This window comes from Acanthopagrus latus, chromosome 1 (genome assembly GCF_904848185.1).
Source record: "Acanthopagrus latus isolate v.2019 chromosome 1, fAcaLat1.1, whole genome shotgun sequence".
In the NCBI taxonomy this organism is placed as follows: Eukaryota; Metazoa; Chordata; class Actinopteri; order Spariformes; family Sparidae; genus Acanthopagrus; species Acanthopagrus latus.
The window spans coordinates 16,432,214-16,455,239 of NC_051039.1; the positions used below are offsets into that span (position 1 = coordinate 16,432,214).

Below are 23,026 nucleotides of genomic sequence, written 5' to 3' on the forward strand. Positions count from 1 at the left end.
TACCTTCACAGACAAACAACAAAAACACAATTTAAATGTTTGTGAAAAGAGCTCAAATCCAAGAGACATAGCAGGTTGAAAAAAAACTAAAAGTGAGCTTTCATTAAATAAAGCTGAATTCCAAAGAACAAAAACCTGGCAGCCCACAAAAACAGGGAAAAGCAGGCTGGGGGCAAATCCAAAAAGCAAAGAGAAACATAAAAACTTTGCAGAGAACAAACCGGAAAAGGCACAGGGGAACATAAGCAGGAACACTGATAAAACACCACGAGTTAACGCAGGACTAGGGAACAGACAGTGACAGGGTGACAACTGAGAGAAGGAAACAATGATGACTAAATACACAGGGACTTATTAACTAATGAAACACTGGTGAACACAGAAAACAGGTGGAAATGAAGAGAAATACAGTAAAACAAAAGATGACACATGAGGAGTCTTTCAACATGTACAAGGAAAATAGCACAAGTCGCTGAAGAAGTTCTACAAAGCCTACATCCTCGCAGATTTTTTTTTTTTGTCATTGTTATATGAAGCAGGTGTGGCACACCTTTATATTCTTTCACCTGTGCCACCGAATGTCAGTCAATGAGTTACTTAACTAAGCTGAATGTTTCATAAGGCAAAGCATGATCAATTTTTATTTGGAAAGCGCCAATTCAGAACAAAACTTATCTGATGACACTTTCCAATTGGAGCTGGGCTAGGACCATATACTTTAGTTTATTTATTCACAGGGACCTAACAATCCCCCCTGAGCAAGCACTTGGCAACCGTGGTGAGAAAAAAACTGTCTCTTAACAGGCAGAAATACTGAGCTAAACCTCCTGGGTGAACGGCCATCTGCCTAGACTGTTTGAATTGAGTAAAGTCACCAGTATAAGTAAAAGTCCTGCATCGAAAATGTAACTCAGGTAGAAGTATGTTATTATAATCAGAAAAAAATTAATTGAAGTAATTAAAAATGTTCACTGCAGAAAAATGGCCCCTGGGACTGCAAATATAGAACCAGACTCAGATTTTTACTGTCATAGTTGGTTGAGGTGGACTGATTATTTTCATTGTATAGCTTATCAAATGCTCATTTCGCTTTTAAATATTCTGAAAATACTGAAAAATGCAGTCACAGTGTCAAATCTTGATTCAAAAGCTAACTAGTAACTAAAGCTGTCAAATAAATGTAGTCAAGAAGAAAAGTAGTTTATTTCCTCTGAGACAGAGTGGAGTACAAGTAGAAAGTAAATACTTGGAAATACTTCCGTTTGTGCTTGAGAAGATGTACTTAGGTTTCATTTCAACACTGCAGAGTAGAACAGGCGTCACACGTACTCTAAAGTGTATCATGTTCCCCTGCCACCACAGAAAAGGCTAAAGTGGGTGCGATGTAGAGCAGGACCTAGAATACGACTGGATGAACTATAATTCATGTTTCGGTAATGAAGCTGTGGGTACAGCCGGGTAAGATAATGAGGCAGAGAATAACATGATAGGGTGTGGGAGATTTCATTTCTTGGAGGATAAATTACAGTAAGTTAAGAGGAATAAAGTGCAGTCAGGTTAGAGTTGAATAAGAGCAGAAAATGATTGGATATGGTTGGTTTGACGGCAGCGAGGAGGTAAAACACAGACCAGCGCAGGACAGGGCAGGACGTTCACGCTCTAGGATGTGGAAGGACAGTGGAGTCCAGATGGATTCAACAAACCAGGACGAACAAGGAGAGGACATACGAGGAAGAGCCAGGACACGTCGCGTAGTACAAAAATAGCTGACGAAGTAAAACGGAAAAGCAGCCAGCATCATTATGGTGACCAAGCTAAAAGTGCTACGGTTAAGTGAAAGTTAGAGTGGACATGTAGTTGATCAGGATAGAGTAGAATGCAGTAGATTAACAGAATATAATGGCGAGCGAGACCCTGGGGACGTAGAAGTACGGCTAAGTTGAGAGGAGGTAATGAATTAGAAAATCATTTAGCTTCAAGGCATTTTGCTGTTGTTAACAGAATATGCGCTTGAGTAAAAATTCAATGTAATGAGAATGTCATGTTAGAATAAAATGAACAAGAATGGCTCGAGGTGTGAATCATGATTAAGTGCTAACCAATTATGTCCGGAGCCATGTACAGAAAATGATCCTTTCCTCTCGTCTGTGCTTCTTTTCCTATTAACCTGTGTCTTGTGTTGAAATTCTGCTTCCTTTTCGACTTTTTCCAACTGTCTCTGTTGTGTCTGTTTGACCCTCAGATGCCCTCTTATTTCTTCTCTAAGGCAAGACCTCTCTTTCTCTCCTTTGCTAATCCCTTTTGAAATGCAACCTCACCTCACATGGTTTTCTCCTTACCACCTTCCTCTATTCAGTGCGCCCTCTTTTCTGTTGTTTCCCTCCTTTTTTTTTCTCCGTTGAGCGGGAATGCAGAATTGTTTTCAGCTCACCGAAAGGCACTCATACTCGACTTGGGTCTGAAATGGGCTTTCACTTGTACAGTAACCACTGCAGTTCAGAAAACATTAGCGTCTACAGTTTGCATGAAAACAGCCACAACTGTTTTTTTTAATTTTCCTGTGTAGTGGCTATGCAGTAGAGGATGCAGCCATTAAAGCTGGAGTTGGTAGCACTGGGGAAACCGGCAACACTGGACAGGAGCAGCAGGCTAATACATTTGGAAAACAATTAAAAACTCAATTATATAAACACAAGCAGAATAGCTGTCACGAACATACCTCCGTATGCTGGCCAATCATGTCAATGAGGCCAAAATAAATGTCTGGTCGGGTTATTATAGTGCTGTCAGAATGAGACTTTAAACCCAGAAATGAGTTAGGGTTTTTGCTCCTCCAGTTCTCTTGTCCTGAAAGCAAGGGGTGTTTTGAATGTTACAAATGTTGGTCAAATGCCTGAAACAAGGTGGTATTATCCTGTGACATGAAAGGTGTCAGTAGACACCTCGTGTTTGAATTATAAAGCCTTCAAGTGTCTCAAAAAAAAGTGAGTGGCTAAACGAGACTACAGAGCTCATTTCACACATCAGCGATCATAAAAGTGGTGTTCATCTGTTACGATAAAAGATGCTGGCCAAAACATCTAAGTATCATAAACTTCATTTCAGAAAGAATCAAATGCCAATTTTGAAAATTCCGTGGGGTTTTGGTTGATGGAACCAGAGTGGCGCTAACTCCCGGGGTTAGTCGACAAAAAATATGCCATCCCTGCAGATCTCTGTTAGAGGCTGACAACAGCCACAGATACCTTTAGACTTTAGACTTCGACTTTATACTTTTATTCATCCCACATCAGGGAAATTCACTTGTCACTGTAACAGGTAGACAGACATATATACATACAATAAGTACAAGACTTAAAATACAAAAAAATACTAAAAAATATTTAGATAAGAGAGAAAAGATAAAAAATAAAAAAGGACTATGCATTATGTGCATTATATACAGGAGACAAAAATGTGCATTAAATACAATTAAATGAAGTGTCAAAGTATTGCCTTGTTGAAGGTTGGATGCATAAATAAATACAGTGTTTAAATACAGTGTTTGAAAATAAAAAGTAAAATAGCATTATTGCACAGGATAATTGCACAAGATGGTGGAGGTAGAGGTGTAAGTAGTGCAAGATAAGTAGGTGCTTATGGTGCTACATTAAGGGTTCTTGGTGTTGAACAGTCTGACAGCTGTTGAAATGAATGACCTGCAGTAGCGTTCCTTTTTGCACCGTGGGTGAAGCAGTCTGTTGCTGAAGGAGCTGCTTAAGGCCCCCACAGTCTCATGCAGGGGGTGAGAGAGGTTCTCCATAATTGATGTCAGCTTGGCTAACTACCTGATTTTATTTTAATTGTCAGAGCATTTGATTTAATGATTGCTTGCTATCAAGAGATTTTCTGTAAATATAACAAAAATGCGACAAATGACCAACACTTGCTTTAAAGCAAAACAGTTGAATGTAAGTCGAATGAATAATTCCGAACTGCTACAGAATCGCTACAGAGCGAAGGACTTCAGAACACCGTATTCTAAGGAGTAGGCTGCTACTGTCCCGTAAACATGATGAATCTGTGGTTTGTAAACAACTGTGTGGCTTTAAATTCACTAAATTCAACATCATGCATCAATGAGTACATTCAATTTGAGTGTACTTAGCTGTTTGTTCTCAGCCCACTACCTCCGTGTCTACCATTTGAAGGAGCAGTGGGTTGCTTGTTGGAGAAAATGATTTAATCACATTTAACACCTCTCAACATTAAGCCATGATGTGTTTACGCATTAACAACACAGATGATCGCAGATGGCCCCACTGTGGAAATCTTGCCAGCATCCTTCCTTTTAACACCAACGTAACCAGCAAAGAGCGCAGTGCAGTTATGGCCGTATATCAGTGGGTAATATAGTCTTCACACCAGGCGTTTACTGTGATCCTGTTTAGTCTTTGGCACTGGTTTTGCCCCCCTACGTTGACGACCATTCCCGTCCCCGCAGTGTCTCAAGGTCTGGTGGGAAAACAACAGTCGAAATGCTGTAATTACAGCCTGAACGTCCGGGGCCAAAACGCATAATCCCCAGTCTGGAGCAGTGGAATGCAGAGCGAGCTGAGCTGAGCTCCCTGCTGTCTTTGATGTGAGGACTGGAGGGATCAGCACATAGCGTTTGGTTTGGCCTGATTCTGCCAAGGCCCTCCTCCCCTCCTCTCCCTCCTCTGGGATTTTTTTTTCCCCCTCTCTCATCTGTGGTCTCTGAGGCTGAGCCGAAGAACTACAAATATGACCACCTCACGCAGTGCAATTCTATAACGTTTTGGTGGTTGGGGATGCTGGGATTTGGTGTGCAGGGGTGTAGTTTTGCAAGGATTCGTGAGGCCAGAATGTCGAGCGATGCGCAGCGTCCAACACGTGAGGCCTGAACTTTAGGTATCGCTTGGCTTTTCCAGCTCTGTGGTGGGATCTTCATGAGAGCCCACCAACCTATGGTAATCTCAAAGCCATACAATTTTTTCTAGCATTTCAAACAACTTATGCAGGATCACACCCAAGAAAGCAGAACTCTCTCCCCCACCCCTCCCCTGTCTCTCTTTCTGTCACTCTTCACCCCACACACTTACTAAACCTCTTTCACACGCTGGGTTGTCGCTGTGTGCACATTTTTTCCAAACATTACTGTCTGAACTCTGCAAACTCTCTCACTGATCTGCTTCAACGCTCCCCTCCCTTTTTTTTGCCACTGTACACGTGCACATGCACCAAAGCCAGCTCTCTCTTTTTCTCTCTTCTCTCACAAAAAAAAAAAAATGTTTACAGACGTATCCAAATCGCTCTGCATCTCTCACAGCCTCTTCCCTCTTTCCCTCGTAGGTGAAGTGCGATCAGTACTGGCCAACGCGGGGCACGGAGACCTACGGCCTCATCCAGGTCACTCTGCTAGACACAGTGGAGCTGGCCACCTACTCTGTCAGGACATTCGCTCTGTACAAGGTAGCATGACATGTGCATTGGAGTGTAATGACGCCGTGTGTGTATTGATCTGTTGAAATATTAATGCATATGTGTGTGTTTATGCTTGGTTCTTAGGCCGTGTCACAGCCTGTGCTTGTGACCCAGGGTGACAAGCAACCACATCAGTACCAATCTTTTAAAAAATGTTTTCGTACATTTTTCTTTCCGACGAGATTTTAAGCGATTAAACATCACAGGCCATCAAAGTGGCCCTTTTTCTTCTTTTAATTCTTTGTAGTTGACTTGGAAAAGCCCATTTTGGTCAGTTATTGTCTCACCTGAAATGGATCTCCTGTTAGGCTCAATAAACCAAGTTTATCGTTAAGTTTAAACCCCATGATACTATAAAATGTATAACACAAATGAAAATAAAATACCAGAAGAATTATAAAATGTTTTAGAGTTGATAAAACCCCAAATTCATAAATGCCTTCCTATAAACACATTTTTTGCTAGTGATAAAGCCTGTCTGATTTCAAGAAGCAGAGAGTTCACAGTCTGGGGGATCCGCAAATCTGACTGCAAACTATGATCATCTATCAATATTCAAAACCCAGCATTGAGTATTCTCTGTATAGCAGTGATGGGTAACACCATGATTCTGGATGATCTGACCAAGAGGAAGCATGTAAATAGAAAATAAAGGACTGCTCAGGAAGGACCCTTGAGGAACCCCAGGTTGTGTTCTAGGAGCTCCTAACATACAATACAAATAAACATGAAAAACAAGCACAAATACAAGACAGTAATCAAGTCAACATGAACAGAACAACAGTGCAAGATTGTTTTACTTTTATTTACGGATTAGTCTTGTGATATTCTATATTTTTCTTATTGTCAACAAAAACGCCAACACCAACAGTGAATCGATCCTTCTAGCAAGCACGCTGGCTGATAAACTGCGGTTTATTCCTCTCCACACGCCTCCACTGTTGCCCCAAACAACACATGAATGAGCCACACTTTTGTTCTAGATGACACGTTCCTTTATTAACATGGACGTGGGCACTGTAGTTTAATTTGAGTCAAACCCACGTACGCCATCCTGCTGCCATAAATACCACCGAAAGCGTTCTAATCCATGGCTGAAAATAACCCCCCAAAATAAACTATTTACTCCTGTTTTACGGAGTCTTTTTTAAAAAGTAAGACTAAATTCTATGTTTGTAGCACATGTGTGGGTTTTGGTCTGTTTAAGATAAAAATATAGCTTGACATTATTTTTTATTGAAGATTTTAGTCAGTTGGTCAGTCTCTAATTTGAAGAATAAAGAAACAGTCAGGTCAGTCGTTGTTGCCTTAATGAGGGTAATTATTACAGCACTGCAGCCAGGGAGCAAATTCTACTTGACAGTGGCTGCACAGGGTGTGCTTGACAACAATAGGCTAAATGTACAAGGTCACAGAGAGGCTTTGCTTAGATATCGATTATTAAACAACAGAATCCAGTTTGCATCAACCATCTGAGAAACCGAGACTCCCCAAGGTCTTCCAATCTTTACAATAGTCTGGAACCACTGTCAAAGAGTGCATGAAGACTGCAGTGACCCTTCTGGGTTTTCCAGCGGACGACCTAACCGTGATCAGCAGTTAACACGTTCATTTTATTTAAGTACACCACACTTTTAACACTCTTGTCCGTCTGCATGTCCAGAGTGGCTCCAATGAGAAGCGTGAGGTTCGTCACTTCCAGTTCACGGCCTGGCCGGACCACGGCGTGCCCGAACACCCCACCCCCTTCCTGGCTTTCCTACGCAGGGTCAAGGCCTGCAATCCTCCCGATGCAGGACCCATGGTCGTCCATTGCAGGTGTGTGTGTGTCTGTGTGTTTGTGTCAGTGCTTCATGCATGTGTTTTCCCTGGTTTTGGTTCTATAATTTACGGTACCAAACTGATTCCTAAAATCACCAAGGAGGACAATCCAGAAGTCTCTGACCGAAAAGAAAACAAATCTGGTCCTTGACTGTGTGCGTACGAAACACTTATGTGTTATTTTGGGTTTTACTTGGCAGTATAATTTTCAAAAGCCGGGGAGTCTGTGAAAATCAACACGAGTCCAAGAGCACTTGTATAAAATCATTCATAGGTCCTGAACTGAAATGAGATTGACCTGCCATTATGCAAACCCCAAACCATCCTCACTGGCTGAGGCAGCCGCATTCCTCCCTTGACGACCTCCATCATCTCAACGGTTTAGCAATAACAGCTGTCGCCATGCTGACCCTATTTTCCATAAGTAGCCCTCAGTGTTGACTATTTACCGTTTTAAGCCGGTGGTAGATATGAGTTCACAAGTTTATATTCAAATGAACTGCTTTTCTGAGCAGCAGGAGGCTCGTGCGTTGGTTGGAGGAAGATTCTGGAAACTTGTCATTACAGTCTTGGCAGAGCGGTGAGCGCCAGAGCTGGAATGAAGCTGCTATTTGCTCTTACAAGGGAGTCGAAGTCAAGAGAAGAAGATAGAGGGTTGCAGAGGGAATACGGAGCAAAAGCTCTCAGGAGGAAGAATTAGTGAGGTGTAGACGTGGAGGAAGAGAGGGAAGGGAAGGAAAAAGGGGGGGATGGAGAGATGATTGAGAGGGAGCGTTAGCGAGGGGGGGCCGGGGATCTAGAGGAGGGGATACGTGCAGAATGAGAGAGAAGGTGAGGTCAGATCCAGGACGCGGTGAATGGAAATGATGAATTAAAGAGAAGGAAAGGTAGAGAGAAAATGGAGTCTAAAAAAAAAATGTGAGAGTGAAAAAGTGGTGGGGCCGGTGTGAGAGTGTTGGAAGGGTACTTAGAGGGAAGATAAAGAGGCAGAGGGAGATGAGGGCGGGAGGAGGGCGAAAAGGTTGGCAGGAGAGGAGCTCTTCCTAATCTTCCGTAGCAGTCAGATGGAGTATCTAACAGGATTATCAGTCAAATTTAATTATCCCCGGCAAGACTCCATCATAATGTGACTTAACATATCAACCAGCCTCTGTATCAAACAATGGACCAAATCTCATTCCACCTGAGTAGCACACACACGCTAGGGCACACACACACGCACACCGATATTAATTTAACCATATAAAGAGGTTTTTATTCACTTGCAGAAACTTGCTTGGTCAGGCTGTTTCACCATTTAGGTACCAGCACAGCAAAAAATGTGAAGTGTTTGGGTGGGCAGCTAAATGTATTATATTTCTGGATTGTATGTCGATGGGAGAGCATATCTTCCTAATGCCAGTCAGACGGCAATGCTGACTCATCGCTGATGTCAATTTTATACGTCCCTTTGTTGGAAATACTGCTGGCTGGCCATCTTTGTGATACTTGGTTGATTTAGGGACAGTATGTCGGAGCATTTGCAGATTTGTACCGGGTTTGGAGACCCAGCAAACACTCAGGGAAATCATTTGTTCAGAAGTTTATCGCCCAGGTCACGCGAGGAAATCACATCACCGCCTGTTCTCTTTCCTCAGTGCTGGGGTGGGTCGCACTGGCTGCTTCATCGTGATCGACGCCATGGCGGAGAGAATCAAGCACGAGAAGACCCTCGACATCTACGGCCATGTGACGCTGATGCGCTCACAGAGGAACTACATGGTCCAGACGGAGGACCAGTACATCTTCATTCACGACGCGCTGCTGGAGGCCGTGACCTGCGGGAACACAGAGGTCCCCGCGAGGAACCTGTACTCCTACATCCAGAGGCTGACGCAGATTGAACCAGGAGAGAATGTCACCGGCATGGAGCTGGAGTTCAAGGTGAGGACTGATCAGCATGCCATTGAAATTTGTGAAATCAGATCCAAGAAGACCAGACATCAGGGTCAATAGCATCCCTGAATTAGATGTCATAGATTTACAGAATCTCCTCACAGTTGACTCTGTGTCTAAAGATGGTTTCTTTACCTACTGGGCCCCATAAAGAAGCACAGGTGGTCCAAACACAATATATGGTCACTGTATTTGCCCAACTAGATGTTGTCTATATATATGTCACCAGCTCCCCCTGACATTACCCTTGCATCACAGAGCTGCTGCTCCTGTCGCCTAATATCACCCGCTGACAGTAATCAGGTCCCTTGTTTTGTTAATGATTTATCGTTAGCTATTCCTACATTAAACATTTTATTCAGCTGCTATTTCGCTCTGTGTGTCCACCACAGTTGCCTTTCGTAAAAACAAATCCAACCGTCACCAGTGCACAATAAATTGTTAAAAATAAAGATTCACAGCAAGAGAAACGAAGGCTGCATTCCTCTGCTGCACTAGAACGAGCCTTTGAAATGGGACGGCCTTGCTGGCCCACTGTGATGCATTTGGTCCTCATATGCAGCATTCAAAAGATGCAGCGCCCGAATTGGAGACACAGCTTTAAAGTTGCCTACATTTTAATGAGTGAACTTTTGCTGGAAACAAAGTCTTACAATTTGACAAAGCCAGGCTAATTCAGTTTTTGTCTTCGCTAACCAGCTGCAGGCCCAGCTTCATATCATACTCTTTGCAAGAAAGAGAATAAGAGTATTAGTATTAGTAAAATGTTGAATTTTAATGGTGTTGTCTGCCATTACATTTTTTTGTCTAACAGTTCAGGAACAAAAGAACCAAGATAAAGGAGGTTGTTCGACAATCCAGGTGTTTTACTTCACAGAGTTATAAAATCCAGATTGCATTCCAGTAAAATCAGTTCAACTGAACGGAAAAGCCTTTCTGGAGCTTCCCGCTGTGTCACACTGTCCACATCAGCAGATCAAGTTTGGACATTAACCTCGCTGACAGTAGATGTGAACTTTTCTGAGCACCTCCAGCGCTTCTCACCCATGTTGACTTTAAAGTCGAGGTTTTTAAATTCTTGACCTTGGAAACAGCAGTTGGCAAAAATAGTTACACCTCCATATCTCTTTAGTAGCTGCTGAAGATGTTCACAGAAAGGCATTTCTCTCCAGCACAGCTTGAGAACCATCTTCGCCACAAAGACATACAGTATGTATGAACCCCGTGTTGCTGACCTGGATAGTCACTGAGCATCTTTCCCAGGGCTGTCAGCGGTTCCCCCTCTGAGATTTTCATATACTCAGGATGGATGGCTGGATTTGAAGGAGATTATGGGATTGCACCTTGTGAATCCAGGGTAAGAGAGTCCCTACCGAGGGTTTTAGAAAGCATCATAGCTGTGGATGTTTGACGGGCGTACGGCGAAAAACCGTATAACAGCAGCCAGAAAGTTGCTGGTTATAATAAAAGATTTGGGAAAGGTCATATCAAACATTTCGGGAGCTGATCAGAATTTAAAGTGAGAACGCCCGAACAAGAGGCGGCGGTTCGCAGGCCGGAAGAATACTTGAGGGATTCAGAGTGTTATTGAGGAGTCTTATTTTCATTTCATTCTGGCTGTTTTTAGTTTGTTTACTGTGATATTTACCTCTTGCCAGACAGAGTTCTCGGCAGACCCCTGTCGGGTTCGGGCCGGGTTGAGAAGAGAATCACTTTTAGCCGTACAGGTATGTATTGAAAGCAGGTGGCTTAAATTGCTCCTGGAATGGTTTATGTCTGCTCAGACGCTCAGAGGGCAAAGTAAACACAAAGCCACTCCGAGCAATCTCCTTCATCCTGTGCTCCAGCATTCCTGTCTTAATGGCAGCGGCCTCCGCTGAATGACAGTGAAGCGGGCGCTCGCCGAACTGTTTGCTCAGCCTTATATTGATGTAAAACATATGCAAGGGGTTGTCCCAGATTTCATCTCGCTCGAACACTTACGGGACAAAAAAGCGGCACTTTCCACCTTCATCAACAAAACACCCCAAAAGGATGGAATTTCTCATGGAGGAGCGTTGACGCATCTCTCGCGTCACAAAAAAAAAAAAAAAATCACAGAGTTGAAGAGTGTGTGTGAGAAAAGAGAGAAACAAAGCTGTTCTGGTAGCTTTTGGTAATCCAACACCCCTATGAAACATAGTGTTTTTGTTTTCTTTCACTGGTTGAGTTTAAAGAGGTTGCCAACAGGGCATGGTTTGATCCAAGTTTAACAGATGGCGCAAATGATGGCATGTATCAAAGCAAGAAGAAGTTTCGTGCACGCCAGACTTTGTTGATAAGACCGAGTCAAATCCAAACCAAATGGCACGCAGAGTTACTATTGTTGGCGCTGGAAACTGAGTACCCAAATGAACTGGTGAACTTGATGGTTAGTGTGGGACTTTCCAGCCGGGACTGTCTGCAAGGAAATAAGTTACTCGCTGTTTCTCCCACAGCGCTCCGGTAGCCTCTATCGGTCCAGGCTCGGTTCACGAGACCCCATTGTTTCCCCTCCCCGAGTCTGCGGTCTCACTCCGCCTGTTCTCTGTTGTTCTGTCTTTCATTTTAAGAAAAGTCATCCAATGGTCGATGTGTATGAGAGAGAGTGTGCGCCATGTGCTCACGTCTGCATGTCTGCACGTATCCATATGAATGTGTGTGTGTGTTCCAGGGTTATTGGGTTTTGTTGTTTTTTTTTTCATACAGGATCAACTGTGGTTCACATGTGTGCATTTGAGACAGTGTGGGGCCTTGTGGTTTCCTGCACCCCCCCCCACCCCCTGACTCTTTTCTTTCTCCTTCCTCCTCCCGTTCATCTTATTATATTCCCTCTCTCCCATTCCCGACCGCTGCCCTCGTCTCTCTATATCGCCACCCCTCCTTTGTTTATTCAATTGAAGATGTCTGACTAAATATCCTCGGGCCTGACGAGTCAAGCCGATTTTCTAATTCCAGTTGTCCGGCATGCCAGAGGAAAACCAAAGCTTGTGCTAAATACATTTGAATGAGGTCTGTGAATTTGTTTGAAAGTACTTTTTATTTTTCTTCCTTCCTCGTTTCCATTACTCCCCATCTTCCTTCACCCCCCCTTCTGTTTTCTCCAGTTTGCTTCTGCTTCTTTGGCCCATACTTGAGGATCTGTAAAGGCTTTGTTAAGAAATATGGAATTCTTTTTTCTGTTCCAGCGTCTGGCCAGTGCCAAGGCCCACACATCGCGGTTCGTGAGTGCCAACCTGCCATGCAACAAGTTCAAGAACCGGCTGGTGAACATCATGCCCTACGAGACCACACGTGTGTGTCTGCAGCCAATCAGAGGGGTGGAGGGTTCCGACTATATCAATGCCAGCTTCATAGACGGATACAGGTCAGAAAAATATGATCTGAACTTTGAATTTCTCTGTCCTTTGCAGGGCATTTACTCTACGGTTTAATGTACAATTTCAACTCATTAAAGTAGAATTAATAAAGTGGGTGCAGGGATGCATAATTTAATTAATATGTCTGTTTGTAGGCAGCAGAAGGCCTACATAGCAACCCAGGGCCCACTGGCTGAGACCACAGAGGACTACTGGAGGATGCTGTGGGAACACAACTCCACCATAGTTGTCATGCTAACCAAACTGAGAGAAATGGGACGGGTACGGATACAAAGACACACACACACACACACTCATTATTAATAATAATGATAAAATCGTTAGTATGGATCGGCTCTTCGAGGACACAAACCTCTTATTCTGATATTATAAGGGCTTTTAGATCCAGTGATTGGTGATCTCTCGATGATAGCTGGCAATACCTGAGTGTCTGTGCTAGATTATCTTCATTTGGGTGCTCTCACATGCAAAACTTGACACACGTATGTAATTGGTTTGATATCTACTGATTTTATTTTTGCCACCCCTTAAATTTTCCATGCCAACCTTTTGTCACCCCATTGATACTTCTCTATATCAGCACCTGCTTTGTGCCAAAAATTTGAGATATTATTTTGTAAGAGGGGAGAAAGGCACTGAAGAGAATGTAGGAGGGTTTCAGTGAAAACCCACAATATCAGATAGTGATTTGCTCTTGAATAGACGGTGATTTTTACCCAGGCGTGCACTGTAACACACAATATCACACAATGTGCCATAATTAGGGCCTCGCCAAGAGGAGGAGCCTGTGAGCTGAGAACTGCTGAAAGCAGGAAACAGCTGTTACATTTCTTGTGAGTCAAAGAACCTGAGTTAAATATGGAGCTATTTTTGGAGAATATCTGTGAAGAAACGAAAATGATAGGTCTCAACTATTAAAAACAGCCTATGAGGCATTGAAAATGCAAATACCACAGTGACAGAGTGAGTGAGAGAGAGAGAATGATAGCGGTATGAGTTATATCCCATGAGCATCATATCTCATCTGGCACAAAACTATCTCCAAGTGAATAATGAATTTTCAGAAGTCAGGCAGATATTTTCATGACAAAGTAGCCAGAAATTGTTCTCATTCCACACTGAGTCTCTGAAAAAAAAAAAAAGAAAAAAAAGCTCTAAGCTGAAGCCTCTGTGCTCTCCTCCTGCAGGAGAAGTGTCACCAGTACTGGCCTGCAGAGCGCTCAGCCAGGTACCAGTACTTTGTGGTGGATCCCATGGCCGAGTACAACATGCCCCAGTACATCCTCCGAGAGTTCAAAGTCACAGATGCCAGGGTGAGTCACTAAGTTTGTGTGGCATTTGTATTGTAATAACATTCTTACTGTAATTAAAGATCAAATTTAAACAAAAAAGCACATTATTTTCCTCCAGGATGGCCAATCGCGGACAGTTCGTCAGTTCCAGTTCACCGATTGGCCGGAGCAAGGAGTGCCAAAGTCAGGGGAAGGATTCATTGATTTCATTGGCCAGGTGCACAAAACTAAAGAACAGTTTGGCCAGGACGGGCCAATTACTGTGCACTGCAGGTAAGACTTACTCTTCCCACTAATGCCTCTGTATTTCTCTACTGTGTGATCATTGTATTCACTGTGACAAGTTTCAGAAAACACCTAAATAAATGAGTGGAGAAACAGATCCTGAGCGCCTATGGGAAATGTTTGTCCTCACCATGACTAAATCCCCAAATGAGGGAATATTTTTTTGAAGATTGTTCCAGTAGATCTGAGAGACTTGGAGGCTGGTGGTGGTGTATAGTGTGAATGTGTTATTCCTCTGTGTATATGATCACTGTTGAAGGATCCATTTGAACAAGTGTGGACAGTTTAGATGTATAGTTTGCGTACGCGCTGATTAGAGATACCGTATGTAGCTGACAAACCACAGATGATTATAAAACCCCAAATTCTGAAAAAGTTCTGGCTCAGGAACACTTCAAAAGGCTGTTTACACAGCTTGTTGGCAAATGATTGCATTCTGTTTTTATTTACATTACACAGTAGTTTCATAGTGAATTGATATGCAGTTAAAAGAGATACTGGTTGTTGCTGAAGAGCAGCAGGTGATTTAGCTGCAGGTGAGGTATTGTTACATTGAACCATTCACACACATATTCATACGCTGATTCATGCCCTGCTAGTATATCAGGAGCAATTTGGGGTTCAGTATCCAGTATCTCACACAAGTATACTTCAACATGTAACGGGGGGATCCTGAGATCAAACCACTGAACTTCAGATTAGTGTACGACCTGCTCTACCTCCTGAGCCACAGCCACAGATTAATAAAGTTGCATTTTTCCCCGTGTTGTTGTTATTTGTGACTCAGAGGAAAACCAAAAACAATGCAGTTGTCGTAACACCACTTGAAATCACTCTGAGGGAAAGTTGCCTGTTGCCACCTTAAGTTTGCAGACTGAGTCTGTCGAAGAAGAGTCCGACAGAGCAGTGATATTGAGCCATTAGCCCGAAGGTCACTGCCTTTAGCGTGAGGCATGAGTCACCTGTATCTAAAAATCACAATATATTGACAACATATTGACCGACTTTCCATTATTAATACGTTCAGTGTCTAATCTTCAGCATGTGCAGGCAAAACATTTAGAAAGAGGTCACTGCTACAAATAAAGCCAGTGGGAGGAACTTCTCTATATGAAAATGTATGCCTGCTACACATGACGGCAGGTTCCCACAGTTGTTAATACATACAGATCTGAATATGTTTCCGCCTGTCCGCCAACAGTGCCGGAGTAGGAAGGACTGGCGTGTTCATCACCCTCAGCATCGTGCTGGAGAGGATGAGGTACGAGGGCGTGGTAGACATCTTCCAGACTGTCAAGATGCTGCGCACCCAGAGACCCGCCACGGTTCAGACAGAGGTGAGCCCCCCCGCCGTCATTAATCTGTCTTCCATCTAGTTCACGCTGTCTTTATCTTTATTAACTGTCACTGACTTGACGCGCCTCTGCTTCCCTCCAGGACCAGTACCAGTTCTGCTACCGAGCCAGTCTGGAGTACCTGGGAAGCTTTGATCACTATGCAACATAAACCCAGTGGCCCGTCTCTCATGCCACATCCCACCTAGTGCACTCTTCTCAGGTCACATGTGGCCTGAATTAATGCACCAGGCTGCGATGTGTCTTCTGAAGATTTTTTGCCGCCACATGCAGAGTGAAGAGGGGACCATCGGCTTATCCCGTACCCAGAAACAGCACCTCTAACTGAGCCATAGCAACCTGCTTGACAAGGGTGTTTCCTTCCACCCTCAGCCCAAACACAACCCCATTGGTCAGTCTGAAGAAGCAACTTCAGCCGCTGTTCCAATCAGAATACTTGATCAGATATTGATTTTTTTTTTTTTTTTTTTTCTATTCGTTTCAGTGCTTTTGTGAGCACCCAGATTGCTTTACATTGTTTGGGTGTGGAACTCTCACCTCGTCCACCACCAGTGTAGCATCACCAACCTAAATACAGGACCCGGCTACAGTATTTAGCTGTCACAGGAAATATTTTGATTTTTTTTTTTTTTTTTTTTTTTATATCTAGAGGACTGTCTAGAAGGAGTCTACAAATCCCTCTTGTGGATTTGCCTCTTGGACTGAAAGAACTGGGACTTTTGAGCACCAGAGAATTGCCAATGGGAGACTGAAAACACAGAGCACACAGTATTAAAAAGACAAAGAACACACACATCCCAAAAAAAGAAAAAGGCACCAAGAAGTGTTTTTTTTTCTTTAGTTTTTCTTTTTTTTCTGTTTTTTTGTTGCGGAAACAGACTCTCGTTTCCTGTGAATGAAAAAGAAGATGTTTCTACCATACAGTAATAAAAAAAAAAACACCAGTTCAACCTTATGCTTCACGGTTTAAGATAAGGGAAAATTTGAAAGAGGTTTAAAAATGCATACCACAAAATAAAACATTCATTTAGTTTTTTAATAGAATATAGATATGTGACTATCTTGTTTTTTAAAAACTGGGTATTTCTCGTGGCACGTTTCTGTTTGTTGTTTTTACAGATTTACAACTTTGTCCCCACTGACCATACGAAGGCAAAGTTGTATTTTATTTCTTTTTTCTTTTTTTTTTCGTTTCTGTGTAATCCAATGAGCTGTAGCGATTTCTTGTTTTAAAAAGTAATACGGTACTGTTTAAAAAGTGTACAATCAAATCTAGTGTGGAAAAAAAAAATGTTCACAATTCTATGAAAAACACCACCATTGAGTGTCACTCTCCTGTATTCTCCACCCACACACACACGTTTCGCATGCGCACGGGGCTCTCATGCGGTGTCGAAAGAGGGCGGCCATTTTTGAATTCACCGGGGGGCCCCGCGTAGAGGCACAGTGCTCAGCCTGCTGCTACCCGGAAGAATGATCTTGCCAAGTTGTTCTGTGTGCAGGTCGAGAGAGAGAAAGCCAGATAAGAAGAGAGAACAGAAGAGAAAAGAGAGTACGCACAGAAAGCGAGATAAAAAAACATAATAATAATAATAATAATAAAGTAACTATTTATGTGTCCAAATAAGCTTCACAAAGATTTTCTCAAGCAGGGAGCGAGAAAGAGATGTAGGAAAATGGGATGGGATGGAATCGGGCGGGAAGAGGAGGTGGGGAGGGTTGGGGGAAGGAACAATTTTCTCACTGGAATGCTCACCTATGACTTTTCTCTCTGTCTGATTCAGTGTGCAATAAGTAGATGTATTATATATTTTTGTGTCGAGTCACTAACTGCAGTTATATGCCATTACAATGATGATGATATTGGTGACGGTGCATCATTTTCCAGACACAAGGATGTTATAAACGCTCAATACGGTTTTTACTCGCCACCCGTTTTAATGTGTCCAAGCAGAGGGAAGACGACCCCTCTGACCTTTTTAAGATCTTTCATCACGTCACAACTTCAGTAAGACGATGTCATCCCTCTGTGTGTGTGTGTGTGTGTCACGGCAACCGACGAATGATCGAACTCATACTTCAGAACAGCATCTAATAAGTATTTTGATTTTAGATTTCTAGTGCCTTATATTACACGCCTATTTTGATAAAGTTACTTTAAAGGGTTTTTTGTGTATTTTACGTATGTATGCTTGTACGTGTGTACTGAATGTCTGTGTATATAATTTTGTTACGTTACAGTGCGTGGGAGTATCTCGTAGGTTCTGTTTTTTGGCTGTGAAATTTTTGTACGGAAGGCTCTGTGTAAGGTTGTACCCATCACTCTTCAACCCAGCAACAGCATCATCATATCTCTTTTAATTGGAAGAAGGAAAAAAAAAAAACCAACAACAAACAACAAATATCTCACACAAGGACTCAAAAAATGTGGTTTCAAAGTAGGTTATTCGCAGGACGGTCTGACAGAAAAAGAGAAAAAGAAGTTCGTATGCCGTAAGCTCTCCGTCTTTCTCTTCCTGGGACACTTGCACAAGCTTTTGTGTGTATATACTCTTTCATTCAGACTTCAGTTTGCCTGCCATGAAATTTTGGCCACACTCTAGCAACTTTGGCGCCGACTGTGAGCTGGCTCAGACAAAGTCATACTTACTCAGCTATGTGGAAATCTATATAAAGCTGAACAGCAGTGGCAATCTTTGTCAGTTTGGACAAAACAAGGAAGAAAAAAAAAAATTGAGGATACGCTGACACAGCTGTATCCCACCTGGAATCCGTCAAACTGGGCCATCTGTGTTCTCCGTTCTGATGTCTACAGTTCTACATATTTTCCTTTAGCGACAAAGTTCAGGTGCTACGTCTCCAACGACACGGAACCTACGGCATCCTTCGTTCTGTTACTTTGTATCTCTGTTAACCACGTAAGGGATCGTTAACAGTTCTCCGCCACCTTACAGTAACCCTATTGTCATTTTTCGTATGCATGGTACCACTTTTGAGATGCCCCTTTGGTCGCACCTGTTACGGGAAGACTTGCACTTTCTCTCTTTGTACTATGCACTAATACTAGTATCCTATTATCTCTCTGATAAGCCCCCACTCCCCCCCCCCCCAGAGGAGTTTTACTTGAACTCAGTAAAGACGGACCCTGTAATGCTCACATGGTTGTGTATATGTAAATAACACAAAACACAGAGAGTAATTGAAATGCATAAATAGATAAATAAATGAATACCTAAGTAAATGATGAAGAGCGGATAAAAGTCTATCAGATATACGGAGTGATATAATAAAAAGGATGCACCTGAAATCACAGTTTATGGCACAGCAGTATGTGCAATACATCACATTGTGGATTTGTCGTAACCACAAAAAGAGAAGTCTCACAAAAAAAAGTGTTTCTATTTTACCCCCCCGATGTATCATGTAGATGGATAAAACTGGAGTTTATAAATTGTATAAAAATGAAAAATATGGTGTGTTACTTGGATCAGTTACCTCCAATTGGTCTGTAAATGTAAACTTCTTTTTCTTTTCTTTTTTTTTTCTTTTTGGTTTGTTCATTTTTTGGTTTGGTTTGGTTTTTTTTGGTTTTTGTTTTTCTGCTCCGGGTCAACAAGTGCTTTTTATTTTCTTACATTGGTTCCTCGGAGCGTGTGAAAACCGAAAAACAGGTCTGTATGGATTTCTGTTCTCTGTCGACACAAGTTTCATTTGTTACAAATAAACTCAAGTGAAATAATTTGGGGCTGCTGTCGTTTTGTATCACGGCTCTTTCTCACTTTAAACAGTGTCGTCATGTTAGGAATAATGATGATTAAAAAAATTTTTAAAAATGTGTACATCAAGTGTGTTTACGGGTCTTGGGGAGTACTACTGCATATGTGAAAAAGTAGTATAAAGCCTTCTGTGGCTCCAGAGGAGGCTGCATGTAATCTGATAAATTCCCTCCAATGATGTCACTCTGTGGCTAAGTTGCATTGTGGGCAATATAGGCAGCAGGTTCTAAAACCTGTCCGCTGGATTAGCATCTCACTGATGGACTCATTATGAACGATTTTTGTTTTTTGATACAGATATCACCTCTTTATACCACACATTCCTCTCCGTTTTCAAAACCTGGCACCTACATTACCCACAATGCATTTTACCCACTGAGTGACATCAACCGAGGCAACTTACCACTCTGTGTATTAACTTCTGTTTCGTTGTTTGTTTGTCTGTGTCTGCTCAAAAGTCCTGGCCCTAATGATGTCGTTAATCAGAGGGAACACAAGATTAAATCACGGTTGATATGATCCATCCGGAGTGAGCCATTAAATTTAACAAAGACTTGGTTCTCTGAGAATTACAGGTCAAAATAGCAAAAACGCTTTTATCTTTATCATACATGTTTTATTAATCATGGGCAATCACACTAAATGACAGAATGCTAATGATGGTGCCTATCATGAAGCAGCCAGAGTGGTCAGCCAACTCCCGTCTTCCCGCATCTTGACCTGGCTCACTTCCTGCGTGGGTGGCGGCTCTGCGAGTCACCTTTCATCTGGTCGGTGAAGCAAGTGGGACCTCGTGGGGATGACCTTTTCCTCAGCAGTTTGTTTGGACTGCGTGAAAAATGATTTGGTTTAAACTGATGGTGTAAAAATAAAAAGGATTCAACAGCCAGTGTGTGGGATTCGGTGGCATCTAGCAGGGGCTCATTCAGTAACGCAAAACATGATTCTTGAAACATAATTATGACCATTATATTGCACTCCGGCCAGTGTAACCACTAACTCTTACTGTGCACGCTGGACCTTTAAATAACAAATAAATGAATAAATAAGGATTATCATTGTTTCCTTTTTTGTTTTCAGACAATTCAAACTAATTCTCATTTCAAGAATAGCATGACAATGTAGAGCTGAGCCTGACAAGCTGAGTCTAAGATGACCCAAAATGGCAAATGTTGAAATAGACACAACAGACGTTTTTCTGTAGTGGCAACCCCAGGTCATACTTTGCATTTTTCCCTCCCCCGAGTGTTTACAAGTGGCAACATTATCTCTATGAGTCTCTCAGTTTTATTCCAGAAATATAACATTCTTTTTTTCGGGCTGTGTAATGAGCGCACCAGCAGCCTAACAGGGATTCTTGCAATGCCGTAAACTTTTAGACTTGTAAAATCCACACTGGGAAACAGATCGAGGCTACAGTGTGCAGTGAGTGGTGCTGCAGCTGAGAGGCCCTTTGCTCATTCATGTCTGACTTGTTGCTGTGAGGCGCCGGCGATGATCCAACACCTCTGCCGCGCTGAAGGGAGACCGCCTTGCTCCCAGGCTCGGAGCAGAACAGTTCAGATCAGTCTTGGTCCCGTCGTAGCCTCTGAAGCTCTGTTACATTTGCCATGAGCTGTGTCATCAGCTCAGTTCCCAACACTTGAGGATTTCCTCTGTTAGACTGGGTGGGATGCTCCGAAGACTCACTTGGTCTCTTTCAAGTCGTAAGCTTCTGCAGTTTGGATCTCTGTCCTTTTTATCATGTTCCCCATGGCGATAAATTGTAAGGCAAATGTAGGAGGGGGCACTGGGACCCAGGCATGGTTTGGACGAGAAGGTGAGAGCACCTCAAAGGGTGTAGAGGCTGATGGAGCACAGGTGCTCCTGCTTCACTGCTGCTTCTCTGATCGCTCCTGTGCACATGCTTTCTTAGTGAGCAAAACAAACTCTTTTAATGAGGATTATTTGAGTCTTAGGGTAATGTCGCAGTCCAAATTTAAATAAACAGATTGTGGGTCTGTCGACCATTATTGTTTATTTATTAAAGGGTCAATTAATCTGCTGGTTATGTTCACGATTAGTCGATTCATGCTGTCTTGAAAGTGCCACGAATATGTGGAGACCCCTATGTGACTTCTTTGAATTGCTCCAGTCCAAAACCCAAAGGCTCTTCATTTACTGACATAAATGCATAAAACAAGTCCCCCTAAATCCACTTCAGTTGTTTAAAACGCTGCTTTGCCGTGTAGCTCCAGAAATGTTTTGTGGACTACAAAATTTCACCCGACTTTCCATTAGCATGGGGTGGGTAGATGATGGCTGAATTCTCATTTTTGGGTCAATTTTCACCAAGTTTTCGCCAGTTCAATGAGTCATGTCATCATATAGGTACTCGGTCTAGTTGGACCTGTTCCTCTTCACTGACAGGTGATATAATAGTTTCTGGTTGATGCACAACAAAAGGAGATGAAGTGGAGCAAAATTCAAAAGGCAAATGTTGCCAGGAGCAAATAAAACAGCTTTACTGAACCAAGTTCTCTTCAACCTGTTTATTGGAGTAGGCCTGCAGTGGACAGCCTTAAAGATTTCCCCGAGTCAGAAAGATATGCTTAAATTAATTGTCATGCATCAACCACCGAAAGACCAGAAAATATTGCAGGGTGGCATGCTTGTACAGTGTGACCATGCTCGCATATACTACAGTTGCCTCAATTTTTCATCATGGACGACTTTTCTTCTGTCTTTGGCTTCAGTAACAAAGAGAGACATCTGAGGCACGCTGTGGCGCGGTATCCACCGGAGTACAGCGCTTTTTGAAGCCTCTCCAAGGCCACTTGCGGTACCCTTTTGGTTTTTTCACTTCCTGTTCTGCCAGGCTCCTCCTCAGGTCCCGCTTTGAGGAGAAGGGCTGAGTCCGCTGGGAGCACTGTGCTCCGCATCCTTCAGATTTTCACCTGAAATGCTGGTCAGGCTGTTCAAAGTAAAAGTTATCCAACACTGTCTGTACAATAAGGCACACTGTCTAAGCTTGGCAATGTCTCTTTAAGAGTTCAGCAGTTATTGATGGTCATTCATTTGAACCTTGACACCACAGTGATGAACCGTACAGTCCTGCTCACCATTATTGGCACCCGTAATGTGGAATATCTTCTGAAAAAAAATTAACAAAGTGAAACATTCCTTCTCTATAGAGAACTTGTGTTTGAAACAAAGGAGCAAATGATAAACAGCAATTTAAAATAATAAACAGTGGGAGGAAAAAATAGAAAAACTTAAACCTTGCTGTGTCACTGGTATTGGCACCCTTTGCTGTAAATCAGTATGGAAACAATTTCTGACTCACCTGTGGTAAATCACAAAAGAGAATCACCTGTGATAAATTGCCTGTGCCCATGTGACATGAATTAACCAATGACTGATGACTTCCGTGTTTTAAAAAGCCGTCTGTTGTCCCCTGTTCCTTCTGTTTCAACAGTGCGTAATGTCATTAAGAAGTCTGCCGAGCATGGAACTTTTAAGAACCTCCCTGGGCGTGAGGGGGGGAAGAGAACAATTGATGAGTGAAGTCTTTCAAGTTTTGTGCGAATGGTGGAAATAAACACCACGTCAAACATCCAAAGACCTGAAGGCCAACCTGGAACAGTCTGGGGCCGTGGTTTCAACAAGTGCTGTACACGGCACACTAAACCAAACGGGGC

At 42.7% G+C, this 23,026-nt stretch overlaps 1 protein-coding gene and 1 long non-coding RNA gene across 2 annotated transcripts in view; one reads left to right on the forward strand and one right to left on the reverse strand.

Annotated features, from left to right (window-relative positions):
- Window positions 1-17,941, forward strand: part of ptprdb (protein tyrosine phosphatase receptor type Db) — a 161,619-nt gene extending 143,678 nt beyond the window's left edge. Inside the window, exons 37-46 of the mRNA XM_037102768.1 lie at window positions 2,243-2,266; window positions 5,353-5,472; window positions 7,148-7,302; window positions 8,943-9,228; window positions 12,447-12,625; window positions 12,773-12,899; window positions 13,826-13,951; window positions 14,049-14,203; window positions 15,417-15,552; window positions 15,653-17,941. Of these exons, the coding sequence (XP_036958663.1) occupies window positions 2,243-2,266; window positions 5,353-5,472; window positions 7,148-7,302; window positions 8,943-9,228; window positions 12,447-12,625; window positions 12,773-12,899; window positions 13,826-13,951; window positions 14,049-14,203; window positions 15,417-15,552; window positions 15,653-15,721 (1,377 nt within the window). The 3' untranslated portion in view covers window positions 15,722-17,941. The remainder of the gene's footprint in view (window positions 1-2,242; window positions 2,267-5,352; window positions 5,473-7,147; window positions 7,303-8,942; window positions 9,229-12,446; window positions 12,626-12,772; window positions 12,900-13,825; window positions 13,952-14,048; window positions 14,204-15,416; window positions 15,553-15,652) is intronic.
- A 3,399-nt stretch (window positions 17,942-21,340) lies between these two features.
- On the reverse strand, window positions 21,341-22,680 carry LOC119022206. Its single transcript, XR_005075860.1, has 2 exons — window positions 22,607-22,680; window positions 21,341-22,478 (listed from the first exon to the last, which is right to left on the reverse strand). It is a non-coding gene; the product is annotated as an uncharacterized LOC119022206 (long non-coding RNA).
- Between the last annotated feature and the right edge of the window lie 346 nt (window positions 22,681-23,026).